At 44.4% G+C, this 15,257-nt stretch overlaps 1 protein-coding gene across 1 annotated transcript; it reads left to right on the forward strand.

The window, feature by feature from the left end:
* Nucleotides 1–2,836: 2,836 nt before the first annotated feature.
* On the forward strand, nucleotides 2,837–3,766 carry LOC141981027 (olfactory receptor 52P1-like). Its single transcript, XM_074942843.1, has one exon. It carries the CDS (start codon nucleotides 2,837–2,839, stop codon nucleotides 3,764–3,766), a length of 930 nt encoding a protein of 309 aa, XP_074798944.1.
* Nucleotides 3,767–15,257: the final 11,491 nt, after the last annotated feature.

Here is a 15,257-nt window from a genome sequence, read left to right on the forward strand (position 1 = left end):
CTCACGAGTGGCAAATGCCAAGGCATGCACCTGTATGGCCTCTCTTGTTACATCCTTACACAGTGTGTGGTGTTTCAAGGACTGCTACACAGGAATAACTCACAAACTGAGAAGTATGCACATTATAAAGTGAGAGCGGGCAACTCTGGGACATGTGATGGCCTAGATCAATACAGCTGCCATGTGCAGGAACCACTGGTAGGTGATTGAAACAGTGGGCCGCTGGCACACAAACGTTAAACCCAGGATACTCTGGGACCATTTACTAGCGGGTTCTGTTACTCATTCATGGTGATGGTTGCACATTCATTCTTCACTGCAGACACTTTATGGGCTCAAGTCGTTATTTTTCTCACCTAAAACGTTCATCCATGCAGTGCCTCACATGATCCTCAGCTTTGTGATATACACACCTATTTTAATATTCCCAAGGTGCTGCAGTCATGTGAGAAATTCTCCCCATAGAGCTAAATTGAATATGGTCATGAACAGAAAAAAAATGATTAATTACTCTCACCTTTTTAAAAAAAATGTATGCCTTATTTCCAGTCAGAATTTATTTCACTCAACTTCCAGCCCTTGGAACTTTTTGCACCTCTGAATGGTAGGCTGAAAAGCCTGTTATGAAATACTAGTACTCCATATAGGTCCTTACAGACAGTTTTCAAGTCACCCGTAATGATCTTTGTTAAACTAAAAAAACTGAGATTTTTTGAGTCTATCACTATAATACAGGGTTTCTAATCTTATTATAATTCTTGTGACCTGCACCAATGACAGAGGTAAAATATCTTCTTTACCTCTCCTTGAGATTCCCCTGGTTATCATGCAAAGATCAAATTGGCTCTTTTGGCCATATGGTCACACTGGGAGGTCAGGTTAAGCTAATTCTCCTTTCATGCCCCCAAATCTTGTTCAGAGTCATTACTTTTCCTACTATAGTACCCCAGCCTGTATGCATCAGATATATTCTTCGTTCCTAGATGTAGATGTCTGAATAGCTATATTAGAATATATGTTGTATGATTTGACCGAGTTTACCAACCAGTCCAGATGGCTCTGAATCAGTGACCTGTCCTCTTCATTATTTACAATTCCCCAATTTTGGTGTCATCTGAAAACTTCACTGATATTCAGGCATGTGAAGGGTTAGGAGTTGAGTTGCAGACACTTGTCTCTGCTTACACTTGTCACTTAATACCTGTAATTTACATCTGAGACAGAGCTGGTTGCCAGCAAGAAAGTGTCTTACCAAACGAATCAAGGGTAGTAACAGAAGTGCAGGCCTGTACCCCTAAATACCAAGACCCTTGTGCCCTTTGTGCCCATTCTTTTGAGCACAAAGTCATAGCCCAGCATGATAGTGTCTGTTTCATAAGAACAGAAGAACGGCCATACTGGGTCAGGCCAAAGGTCCATCTAGCCCAGCGTCCTGTCTTCTGACAGTGACCAATGCCAGATGCCCCAGAGGGAATGAACAGAACAGGGAATCACCCAGTGATCCATCCCCTGTCGCCCATTCCCAGCTTCTGGCAAACAGAAGCTACAAACACCATCCCTGCCCATCCTGGCTAATAGCCCTTGATGGACCTATCCTCCATGCACTTATCTAGTTCTTTTTTTAACCATGTTATAGTCTTGGCAGAACGTTCCATGGGGAAACTTGGTTCCTTTACAAGATATGAATTTGAGCATGGATCAGATGTATTTTCTATCTAGTCCAGTGTCCTCTCTCTGCCTGTGACAGCCCCAGGAGCTGCAGAAGAAGGTGTAAGGAAACAGCAGTAGGTGGATGGGGGGATGACCTAATGGTCCTGACAGTGTCACCCTAATGGCTAACAACTAGAGATTGACTTGTGCCCTGAAACATATGGGCATATAGCCTTTCCATAATGTTTATTTATCTGTAAGAATAGTAACTGGATCGTCTCACTACCTCTGTAAATGTCCAAACGCTTCCTGATTCTTGCTTAGCCCATGGCGACAACTACTTTCGGAAAGCAATTCCTCATTAGGCATAAACTGAGGAAAGTATTCTTTTTGAATCACTTTTGAATTTGCTACATTTCAAGTTAATTGAATGTTCTCTTGATCTTGTATTATGAGAAAGGGAAAACAGATTCTTGACCTACTCTCTACCAGTCAGTGTTTTCTAGGCTTTTCTCATGTCTCCTCTTATTCCTGTAGTGTGTAAAGGTAATGATCCCAGGCTTTTCAACCTCTCTCCATAGGAGAGTTTCCCCGGGCCATTGATCATTCTCATTGGCCTTCCCTGAACTCCTCTAGTTCTGCAATATCCTGTGTGAGAAGTACTACACAGCCCAGTACTACACAGAGGAGTCCAGAGGAGGGTGAAACATTGACTGACTGATCTCATGGCATTGTATTTTCTGTATGCTGTCCCATCCCACTCCTCCTGGATCCCAGTGTTTTGCTTAGTTTCTGTCTGTGCTTGTGTTCTGAAAAGGGTTTCACAGAGCTGTGTACCATGACACCCAGATTTTTGTTTGGAGGCCATACTGTTCAATCAGAACTCGGTAAGGTGTTTGAGCAGTTCAAGTTTTCCCTCCAAAGGGCACAAAAGTTGCAGTTACTTACACTTCGTTTGGCTTCGTTAGCTCCCTCTGAGGACTTCTCTGCACTTGGCTGTGACCTAAGTATTCTGCTGCCATCTGCAGATGTTACCATGTCACTGTTCACCCCCTTGTAGATTGGTAATAACTATAAAATATTTGCTGTGCTATTTGTTCTAAAGTCTGTAATCCTCTTGCTGTGCTTCTCTTTCTTCACAGGCACTTTAAGCTTTTCTGAGCCCAATCGATGCATTGAACATCTCATGGCAGTTTTCAACCTGACCCCCTCTGACTCTTCAACATTCATCCTTACAGGCATCCCTGGCCTGGAACCTGCCCATCTCTGGATTTCCATCCCTTTCTCCATGTTCTACATTATGGGACTCTTGGGAAATTTCATAGTTCTCTTTGTTGTATGGAAGGAGCAGACCCTGCACAAGCCGATGTACCTGCTGCTCTGCATGCTGGCGCTCACAGACATCAGCATGTGTACCTCCGTCATGCCGAAAGCGCTGTGTATATTTTGGTTCAATTTGAAAGGCATTACTGTGGGTGGCTGCCTCACCCAGATGTTCTTCCTTCACGCAGTTTCTACTATGCAGTCAGCTGTCCTCGTGACAATGGCCTTCGATCGCTACGTTGCCATATGTAACCCTCTGAGATATGCCACGATCCTCACCAGTGTTGAAATAGCTAAGCTAGGGCTCGTGGGTTTGACGAGAGCTGTTCTCATCATTCTGCCCCTACCCCTGCTCCTGAGCAGGCTTCCATTCTGTGCCAACCACATTATCCCCCATACTTACTGCGAGCACATGGCTGTGGTGAAGATGTCGTGTGGGGACATCACAATCAACAGGACTTATGGCTTGGTGATGGCCTTTGTAATCATTGGGTTCGACCTGACACTCATTGCCCTGTCCTATGGTCTGATCATCAGGGCCGTCCTCCGAATATCCTGCAAGAAAGCTCACCAGAAAGCCCTCAATACCTGCACAGCCCACATGTGTGTGATGCTGACATCTTATACTCTCTTCCTCTTCTCCAGTCTGACACACCGATTCAGTCAGGGCTTCTCTCCCCATGTTCACATCATCTTGGCCAACCTCTATCTACTTGTCCCCCCCATGCTCAACCCTATCATTTATGGGGTCAAAACCAAAGAGCTTCACGGCAAAGTGTTCAAATATGCCTGAAGAATGTGATCACTGGGGACTATTGACTTTAAACCTGTGTGACTAGAGGGGAAAGGATATCTCCTTGTTAATCACAGGTGCTCTCTCCTAGTTTCGCTGAGCTCAGCATTGTGGGATTTCACAGTCTGAGAAGTTCATCTCATCTAATGTTTTATCACTCCATCATCAAGCACTGACCTCTCGATGGCTGATCTCCCTTGCTCTCACCATCACCTGACCACTTTCAGCATCACCCATCAGCCCTGATTCCCCCCCAACACACACCTTTCACTCATCCTGTCTGTTACTTCCAGATCACCAAGAGAGACTGCAGCTTTCTGATGCATGGTGTCTTTCCATTAGTCCCTGTTTGAAAAAGGCTTCTTGATCAATTTAAAGAACAGAAGCTACACTTTCAGATAGCCAAAGACAAAGAAATCAGCTACAATGCTGAACTTTTTTGTTATATATACACTGATCTGGTGAACACATTTTACCTGATTTCTATATGTCCAATATTTCAGGAGGCCTGGAAGATAAACCAGAAGTTTCTGTGGGAAAGTGCTAATACAGGAAATCTGCAGCAGGAATTGAGGGCATTCTATACAGCTTATTAGGGAGAGTTCTGGAACGGTGTGTTTTTGAGAACTGGACTGTATTACCCTGTATTTGAGGGGTGTGTACCACAGAATGTGATGAAGCCAATTGCAACCATAAGATGTGCACTCAGCCACTATGAATTACAAAAATAGAATACCACATAGTTTAGGATTAGTTGAAAAGCAGGCTTTTATATGCAAGGTCAAAATATAGCTGGCAGTTTTTGCCAATATAAATGGGAGGAGTGGACAGACAAGTCAGTAAGTGAGAATGAAAGAAGATAAATGCATAAAAACCTTCAGTCTAGACACCTCTTATATTAGAAGTTTATTGAAAATTAGGAAAAGTGATGATCCTATGTGTTTTGTAGAAGTTATTAAAGATTAGCTAACGCAATGTACTTTAGAGCAGTCCTCTGAAGTCATCTTGAGAGACTTTTTCCAGACAAAAAGAAAAGAAGTACTTGTGGCACCTTAGAGACTAACCAATTTATTTGAGCATGAGCTTTCGTGAGCTACAGCTCAGTTCATCGGATGCATACTGTGGACACTGCAGAAGACATTATATACACAGAGACCATGAAACAATACCTCCTCCCACCCCACTCTCCTGCTGGTAATAGCTTATCTCAAGTGATCATCAAGTTGGGCCATTTCCAGCACAAATCCAGGTTTTCTCACCCTCCGCCCCCCCCCACACACAAACTCACTCTCCTGCTGGTACTAGCCCACCCAAAGTGACCACTCTCTTTACAATGTGTATGATAATCAAGGTGGGGCATTTCCAGCACAAATCCAGGTTTTCTCACCCACCCCACCCGCCTCCAAAAACCACACACACAAACTCACTCTCCTGCTGGTAATAGCTTATCCAAAGTGACCACTCTCCTCACATCGTCTACAGCCAAGCTCTGCGATACAACCGCATTTGCTCCAACCCCTCAGACAGAGACAAACACCTACAAGATCTCTATCAAGCATTCTTACAACTACAATACCCACCTGCGGAAGTGAAGAAACCGACTGATAGAGCCAGAAGAGTTCCCAGAAGTCAGCTACTACAGGACAGGCCTAACAAAGAAAATAACAGAACGCCACTAGCCGTCACCTTCAGCCCCCAACTAAAACCCCTCCAACGCATTATTAAGGATCTACAACGTATCCTGAAGGATGACCCAACACTCTCACAAATCTTGGGAGACAGGCCAGTCCTTGCCTACAGACAGCCCCACAACCTGAAGCAAATACTCACCAACAACCACATACCACACAACAGAACCACTAACCCAGGAACCTATCCTTGCAACAAAGCCCGTTGCCAACTGTGCCCACATATCTATTCAGGGGACACCATCACAGGGCCTAACAACATCAGCCACACTATCAGAGGCTCGTTCACCTGCACATCCACCAATGTGATATATGCCATCATGTGCCAGCAATGCCCCTCTGCCATGTACATTGGTCAAACTGGACAGTCTCTATGTAAAAGAATAAATGGACACAAATCAGATGTCAAGAACTATAACATTCATAAACCAGTCGGAGAACACTTCAATCTCTCTGGTCACGCAATCACAGACATGAGGATCGCTATCTTACAAGAAAAAAACTTCGAATCCAGACTCCAGCGAGAAACTGCTGAATTGGAATTCATTTGCAAATTGGATACTATTAATTTAGGCATAAATAGAGACTGGGAGTGGCGAAGTCATTATGCAAGGTAGCCTATTTCCCCTTGTTTTTTCCTACCCCCCCCCCCCGACGTTCTGGTTAAACTTGGATTTATGCTGGAAATGGCCCACCTTGATTATCATGCACATTGTAAGGAGAGTGGTCAGTTTGGATGAGCTATTGCCAGCAGGAGAGTGAGTTTGTGTGTCGGGGGGGTGGGGTGAGAAAACCTGGATTTGTGCTGGAAATGGCCCACCTTGATTATCATGCACATTATAGGGAGAGTGGTCACTTTGGATGGGCTATTACCAGCAGGAGAGTGAGTTTGTGTGTGGGGGGGGGCGGAGCGTGAGAAAACCTGGATTTGTGCTGGAAATGGCCCAACTTAATGATCACTTTAGATAAGCTATTACCAGCAGGAGAGTGGGGTGGGAGGAGGTATTGTTTCATGGTCTCTGTGTATATAATGTCTTCTGCAGTGTCCACAGTATGCATCCGATGAAGTGAGCTGTAGCTCACGAAAGCTCATGCTCAAATAAATTGGTTAGTCTCTAAGGTGCCACAAGTACTTCTTTTCTTTTTGCGAATACAGACTAACACGGCTGTTACTCTAAAACCATTTTTTTCCGGACATTGTTTCTCCCCAGCAGGTGAGCAACTGGCAACTGGGAACCTGCTGTTAATTACTCAGCACCATTCCAGATGTTAGGTAAAATTATTGGGATGTTCTAAACCTATTGCTTATCTCTGTGTATGCTTAAATCTAATAAACTGCAGAGTTAGATGATTGCATGATTACTTGCATTTGATTCATGATCAGACGGAATTGCTGGGTTCCCACTGATTTATTCCGGAGACCTCCTGGAGTAAATTGTTAAATTACCCCTTCTGGGGATTCTGGAAACCCCAGGTTACAGACTGCTGTCTTGAACTATGACCTCGCCTTGGGGTCCAAAACTTACCACTTTGCACAGTTGATTTTGGAGATGATTTCAGCTGGAACTTTCAAAATACACACAAACCATTCCCGTTGTCAAAGACATCAAAAGTAGGTGTTGAGATGTCATCTTGGAGTGTCTGAAATGGATTAAACAGAGATTCCCACCAAAAGTCCAGGTGATTGAATCGTTTGCAGTACTAAGACCTTCTCGACCTAGAATGGTTGATATTTCATTTTTGCCGTTGTTTTGTGGAGACCTTGGAGAGTTGAAGCAGCAGTGGAGAGTTTTGTCTATGGTTCAGAGGCCTCATACTCAGGACAACAAAGTTTAGCAGTTTGGGCCTGAATTTCTCGAACACGCGGATGCTGCTAAGGACAAAGACTTTTGTAAACTTGGCTTGTTTGTTTTTTCATTGGTGTCGCTACCTTTTAGCAATGCTGCAGTTGGATGTTATTCAGATGAACTTGATAAAAACTAAACAGTGCAACAAGATATAAGTTTTAGAGAACATTCTTTATGTTGGAATGTACATGCTGCAACATAAAATCTATTATGAACAATTTGCAGCAACGAAAGGAATGATTGCACTGCTCACTGCTGATATGTATGACCAGCAGCAGAAGCATTCTACTTCCGACAAAGACAGTAAGGATGAAATGTTGCCTTTTAGAGACTAATGGTAACAAACTAATTCAACTCAAAACAGTAACAAACTAATTCAACTCAAAATATGAACACGCACGACTGTCATTGAAAGCAAATAGAAATAAATAATTGAATAATGTTGTTGTTTTTACACTACATATATTTTGGGCTACTTTTGATCTTTTTTGACACCATTATTTGCTGTTTTTTGTTTGCAACCCCTGCCAACCTTCAATCGAGATACAAGTACCAGTATGATGGTTTTGATTTTGAGTTTCTTTGTTTCATAAATTTGTTGCTAATGTGGACAAACTTCTGCTGGGACTTGTACCTATTTAAAAAAAATCAAATCTGTAGTAGGTATGCAATGAAAGCTTCAATTTTTATTTGATGTCTAGATGAATGTGTGAATAAAAACCCCTTTGTTTCAAGAAATAGATGGGACTACTTTTCTGTTAAGTTTTAAGTGATTATAGGCTATTAATGCAGTAGAAATCTGGAAAACTTGAGCAGCAACTCAAGCTGAATTCGAGGCAGAGCAGCAGGAGTCAGAAACACAAGGGCCAGAGAAGCAGCCCAGAAGGCAGAGCTGGGCTGGAGCCAGAGCAGCGGTGGTGAGGCACAGCTTGGAGGGCTACATCTGGAGCAGACCAGAACAGGGAGCTGGGTCAGCATAGACCAGCTGCGCCAATGGGGAGCTAGGGCTGCGCTACTGTCAAGGTTCCTCCCCCACTCTGAACTCTATGGTACAGATGTGGGGACCTGCATGAAAACCTCCTAACCTTACTTTTACCAGCTTAGCTTAAAACTTCCCCAAGGTACAAATTAATTTTATCTTTTGTCCTTGGAATAACCACTGCCACCACCAAACTCTAACTGGGTTTACTGGGAAACGTAGTTTGGACACGTCTTTCCCCCCAAAATCCTCCCAACCCTTGCACCCCACTTCCTGGGAAAGGTTTGGTAAAAATCCTCACCAATTTGCATAGGTGACCACAGACCCAAACCCTCGGATCTGAGAACAATGAAAAAGCATTCAGTTTTCCTACAAGAAGAGTTTTAATAGAAATAGAAGTAAATAGGAGTAAAGGAATCACTCCTGTAAAATCAGGATGGTAGATACCTTACAGGGTAATTAGATTAAAAACATAGAGAATCCCTCTAGGCAAAACCTTAAGTTACAAAAAAGACACACAGACAGAAATAGTCATTCTATTCAGCACAATTCTTTTCTCAGCCATTTAAAGAAATCATAATCTAACGCATACCTAGCTAGATTACTTACTAAAAGTTCTAAGACTCCATTCCTGTTCTATCCCCGGCAAAAGCATCACACAGACAGACACAGACCCTTTATTTTTTCTCCCTCCTCTCAGCTTTTGAAAGTATCTTGTCTCCTCATTGGTCATTTTGGTCAGGTGCCAGCGAGGTTCCCTTTAGCTTCTTAACCCTTTACAGGTGAGAGGATTTTTCCTCTGGCCAGGAGGGATTTTAAAGGGGTTTACCCTTCCCTTTATATTTATGACAGCTACAGTGGGGAGTCTGAGGCCAGAGCCATTCAAAAGGCCTTTGCCCATTACTGAACACATTGGCCGTACTTCCTCTGTATTGTATCCCATAAGTTTGCATCTGTACGTATCATATTGCTAATATAGTTTCATTGGTAATTTCAGACACACCAAATAAATTCACATTTAGAGACTTTTTAAGCCTCGGCTCTGTGTCACATGGAGCTCCACACTTCTTATTCCTTGCTTGGAGAATGCACCAAAATTTTCTTTCACATGTGTCTGTATAGCCCCAAAATCTTACCCAAGTCTGACATGCCCCCCTGTAATGCCTCAATACGGTTGGACTACAGCGGAGACATTCATCAAAAACGTTCTGTCACTGCTCTCAAGAGAATTTTCAGAAGCCCCCAGGGAGCCAGATGGTCCCTATGTAACAAGGGCATCTGACAAGGGCAAGGTGAGAACTTACTCGGTATCGCTGAGCTACTGCACACCCGAACGCAGGGTGCAAGATAAACTGTTCGATTCTATGAGCAAAGCGAAGAGACTGCAGAGGCAACAAACAGCACATTACTTGAAGAACTCGACACACAAACTAGACATGAACAAAGTGTCTTACTACTGTTTCGATCGTGCAAACATGAATTATGGAAAGTGACAATCAGTGTACCTTGCCTGCAAATTGCTCAGCCCACGATGTGCACAACGCCATGAAACAAGCTATCAATACCCTGCAACCTGATATCTAGACTCTGGTGATTAAGACGTTCAATCATTTCTGCCGTTCTGCTAAGAGAGTAGCAGTGTTGAAGGATGTGTTTGACTTTGTGAATATGGACTATGCCACTTTACTGCACCACATTCTGACACACTGGTTCAGTCTTTTCCCAGCTGTAAGCAGGCTTGTAAATACATGGCAGGCTTTGTCTGGGCACTGATGAGTATCCAAAATCTCTATGGATGCTGTTTTCCGACATGGAAAATGGTGAACAAGGTGAAGGGCCTAGCAAAGTTGAGGTTCATCTGCTTTTCCTCCAGAATGCCCTGAAAGTCTTCAGTGATACTGTGCTCTGCTTGGAAAATGAGAGTGTGATGGCATGTGAAGTGTATGCCATAATGAATATTCTGAGAAAGTTCAGCAATGGAAGAATAACACATTTGTCAGATCCAAAGCTGAAAACTGAGATGCTGTCAGCCACTGCTGAATGTCTCCGGAAAGACTTTGTGAAATGTTATGGTGTGTCGGTCCAATATCTGGGAAAATGTTTTGTTTTTTTGACAGCTGGCTACTTGTTCAATCCTCAGTGCTTGAACATCAAAGTTAAGAGGGACTTCAAATACAGGGATCAGGGGCACCACTTACATAGCCTATAGCCCGCACCTTGAACCTCTGAATTTCATACTTGAGGTCTGCTTAAAGTGCAAGTCCTAAGCCCCAAACGGAGCTCTTAAATGCAGCAGAGCTTGTGCTGCTCCTGGCTTTCCCTTTGGAGCAGGGAGTTCATTTATAAACAAAGGAAGGAAAACATTGCCAAGTATCCATTTAAAAGATAGGAAACAAAGGGTAGGAACCAATGGTGAGAATGGACAGAGGTAAATAGTGGTGTCTCCGGGTGTCTGTATTGGGACCAATGCATGTTCAACATATTCATAAATGATCTGGAAAAAGGGGTAAAAAAACAAAATTACTCAAAATAATTAATGACTGCAAGGAGCCACAGGGGGATCTCACAAAATTGGGTGATTGGCCAACAGAAAGTCAGATGGAATTCAATGTTGATATGGCAAAATATAATCCCAGCTATACTTACAAAATGATGGGGTCTAAGTTAGCTGTTAGCGCTCAAGAAAGACATATTGGAATCATCGTGGATAGTTCTCTGAAAACATCTGCTCAATGTGCAGCGACAGTCAAAAAAGTGAACAGACTGTTGGGAATCATTAGGAAAGGGATGGATAATAAGCCAGAAAATATCATATTGCCTCTCTATAAATCCATGGTATGTCCACATCTTGAATACTGTGTGCAGATCTGGTGGCCCCATCTAAAAAAAAATCACAAAATAAAAAGGCTTTTGGTTGGTATCTAAAAGAAATACAAAAACTTAAAATACAAAAAAATCATAAAAAGCTAATATTCACTAACACACCTCAGATGGGCAGAGAAAAGGAACCAGGAGCCTGGGGGACAAGACACTCAACCAGTGTGGGAGAAGGAAAAGGACAAAATGCTGCAGGACAGTGTGGCCAAGGCAGAGGAACAGCTGGAGCTCCAGAGAGAGAGAGAGGGAGGAGAGGCAGCTGCAGAGAATGAGGGAGGTAGCCCAGCTGGAGGAGAGAATGGGGGCATGGTTCCTGGAACATGGCTGGAAGTTGAGGGAGGACGACAGAGCTCTGCAGAAAGACTTCTTGGCAGTAGGTTAGACTAGATGACCCTTGAAGTCCCTTCTAACCCTATAATTCTATGACACTTTTGAGCAGCTGGCCACCAAGACACAGGCCCATAAGATGATTCGTCCATCCACAGAACCATTCTCAGCTCTCTGCAGTCCCTGCTCCCCATGGCAGCTGCTCACTGCGAGGCCGCTGATGGAGTGTCCTCCCTGGGGGCACGGTTTTGGTGCTGCTGCACTTGATGCAGCGGCATCGATTTTGCAGGTCTGGTGAAGACACGCTAAATCAATGTGAGAGCGCACTCCCGTCAATGTCTGTACTCCTCCACCCTGACAAGCATAAGGTAAGTCGATGGGAGAGTGTCTCCCATGGACACAGCGTGATGTAGACACCACAGTAAGTGGATTTAGCTACCTCGATATCAGTTAAATTATTCACATAACTCAAGTATGTCTCAAGGACGGGCATGGACGCAGCAGGATACGGACCCTGGACTTCAGGAAAGCAGACTTCGACTCCCTCAGGGAACAGATGGCCAGGATCCCCTGGGGGATTAACATGAAGGGGAAGGGAGTCCAGGAGAGCTGGCAGTATTTCAAGGAATCCCTGTTGAGGTTACAGGGACAAACCATCCCGATGAGTCGAAAGAATAGTAAACATGGCAAGCGACCAGCTTGGCTTAATGGTGAAATCCTAGCGGATCTTAAACATAAAAAAGAAGCTTACAAGAAGTGGAAGGTTGGACATATGACCAGGGAAGAGTATAAAAATATTGCTCGGGCATGTAGGAAAGATATCAGGAGGGCCAAATCGCACCTGGAGCTGCAGCTAGCAAGAGATGTCAAGAGTAACAAGAAGGGTTTCTTCAGGTATGTTGGCAACAAGAAGAAAGCCAAGGAAAGTGTGGGCCCCTTACTGAATGAGGGAGGCAACCTAGCGACAGAGGATGTGGAAAAAGCTAATGTACTCAATGCTTTTTTTGCCTCTGTTTTCACTAACAAGGTCAGCTCCCAGACTGCTGCGCTGGGCATCACAGAATGGGGAAGAGATGGCCAGCCCTCTGTGGAGATAGAGGTGGTTAGGGACTATTTAGAAAAGCTGGACGTGCACAAGTCCATGGGGCCGGACGAGTTACATCCGAGAGTGCTGAAGGAATTGGCGGCTGTGATTGCAGAGCCCTTGGCCATTATCTTTGAAAACTCGTGGCGAACGGGGGAAGTCCTGGATGACTGGAAAAAGGCTAATGTAGTGCCAATCTTTAAAAAAGGGAAGAAGAAGGATCCTGGGAACTACAGGCCAGTCAGCCTCACCTCAGTCCCTGGAAAAATCATGGAGCAGGTCCTCAAAGAATCAATCCTGAAGCACTTACATGAGAGGAAAGTGATCAGGAACAGTCAGGATGGATTCACCAAGGGAAGGTCATGCCTGACTAATCTAATCGCCTTTTATGATGAGATTACTGGTTCTGTGGATGAAGGGAAAGCAGTGGATGTATTGTTTCTTGACTTTAGCAAAGCTTTTGACACGGTCTCCCACAGTATTCTTGTCAGCAAGTTAAGGAAGTATGGGCTAGATGAATGCACTATAAGGTGGGTAGAAAGCTGGCTAGATTGTCGGGCTCAAAGGGTAGTGATCAATGGCTCCATGTCTAGTTGGCAGCCGGTGTCAAGTGGAGTGCCCCAGGGGTCGGTCCTGGGGCCTGTTTTGTTCAATATCTTCATAAATGATCTGGAGGATGGTGTGGATTGCACTCTCAGCAAATTTGCAGATGATACTAAACTGGGAGGAGTGGTAGATACGCTGGAGGGGAGGGATAGGATACAGAAGGACCTAGACAAATTGGAGGATTGGGCCAAAAGAAATCTGATGAGGTTCAATAAGGATAAGTGCAGGGTCCTGCACTTAGGATGGAAGAATCCAATGCACCGCTACAGACTAGGGACCGAATGGCTAGGCAGCAGTTCTGCAGAAAAGGACCTAGGGGTGACAGTGGACGAGAAGCTGGATATGAGTCAACAGTGTGCCCTTGTTGCCAAGAAGGCCAATGGCATTTGGGATGTATAAGTAGGGGCATAGCGAGCAGATCGAGGGATGTGATCGTTCCCCTCTATTCGACACTGGTGAGGCCTCATCTGGAGTACTGTGTCCAGTTTTGGGCCCCACACTACAAGAAGGATGTGGATAAATTGGAGAGAGTCCAGCGAAGGGCAACAAAAATGATTAGGGGTCTAGAGCACATGACTTATGAAGAGAGGCTGAGGGAGCTGGGATTGTTTAGTCTGCGGAAGAGAAGAATGAGGGGGGATTTGATAGCTGCTGTCAACTACCTGAAAGGGGGTTCCAAAGAGGATGGCTCTAGACTATTCTCAGTGGTAGCAGATGACAGAACGAGGAGTAATGGTCTCAAGTTGCAGTGGGGGAGGTTTAGGTTGGATATTAGGAAAAACTTTTTCACTAGGAGGGTGGTGAAACACTGGAATGTGTTACCTTGGGAGGTGGTAGAATCTCCTTCCTTGGAAGTTTTTAAGGTCAGGCTTGACAAAGCCTTGGCTGGGATGATTTGATTGGGGATTGGTCCTGCTTTGAGCAGGGGGTTGGACTAGATGACCTTCTGGGGTCCATTCCAACCCTGATATTCTATGATTCTATGATTCTATGGTGTGACCGGGCTCCCATTGGGGGCCAGCTGAGGTCACTCAATTAGGGTGAACTGCAAAGAATGGAGCAGGCAATCCTCCAGCGGGCTGGCGGATATTCCAATATTTAGATTTACAAAGCCAGCACAAAACAGCTTCTATTATACCTCACTGGTTACTCAGAAGCCAGCAACACAGTTCCCTTAAAATAACCACACCTCAGACCTCCACCTAGGCACACAAGTCAAATAGGATAAAGATTACTGAAAATCTCATTTAGTCATATAATAGAAAAGGTTCTACCAATCCCAAAGGATTGGACACATTACCTCTCTGGTTATTGAGTATTCCAGATCTTATCCAAATACATGCTTACCGCCAGTTAGTAACTAAACTAAAATTTATTAAAAGAAAAAAGAGAGTGTATGGTTAAAAGCAGGGCCGGCTCCAGGCACTAGCTCTCCAAGCAGGTGCTTGGGGCGGCACTGAGAATGGGGCGGCAGTCCGTGTCCCGCGGTGGCAATTCGGCGGCAACTCCGCCGCTCTTTCTGCAGCGGCAGCTTTTGGGCGGCAGCTCCACTGCTCTTCCGGGCGTGTCAGCTCTGCCGCCCTTCCGTCCGGGCGCGGCGTCAATTCGGCAGCGCCTGCTTGGGGTGGTAAAAGTGGTGGAGCCGCCCAGGTTAAAGGATCAATATATATACAGATGTGAATTCAATTCTTGAAGTTCAGATACACAGCAGAGACAGTGAGCTTTGTAGTTGCAAAGACTTCTTTGAGAAATAGTCCATAGGTTATAGTCCAAAGTTTATACTTCAGGGCAGTACAGTCGGAACTGGGATCTCAGTCCTTGTGGCTTAGATTTCCCTGCATGAATTCTCAATTAGATCTGAGATAAACAGGATCAAGACCCAAGGGCCTTTTATACAGTTTTCTAGCATCTACTTGACCATACAGTCCTGGGTAAACAATAGGTTTTAGATGTACCCTTCTGTTTTCTAAACACTACCGATAATAAGTTACACAGATCAACAAAGGGCAATTTATCCATTAGGCAAACTATCAGCACAAATTTCAAAGACACATCTAGACAATGACCTTATTTCACCCAAGAT

The sequence above is a fragment of the Natator depressus genome, chromosome 1, assembly GCF_965152275.1.
Source record: "Natator depressus isolate rNatDep1 chromosome 1, rNatDep2.hap1, whole genome shotgun sequence".
Taxonomy (NCBI): domain Eukaryota; kingdom Metazoa; phylum Chordata; order Testudines; family Cheloniidae; genus Natator; species Natator depressus.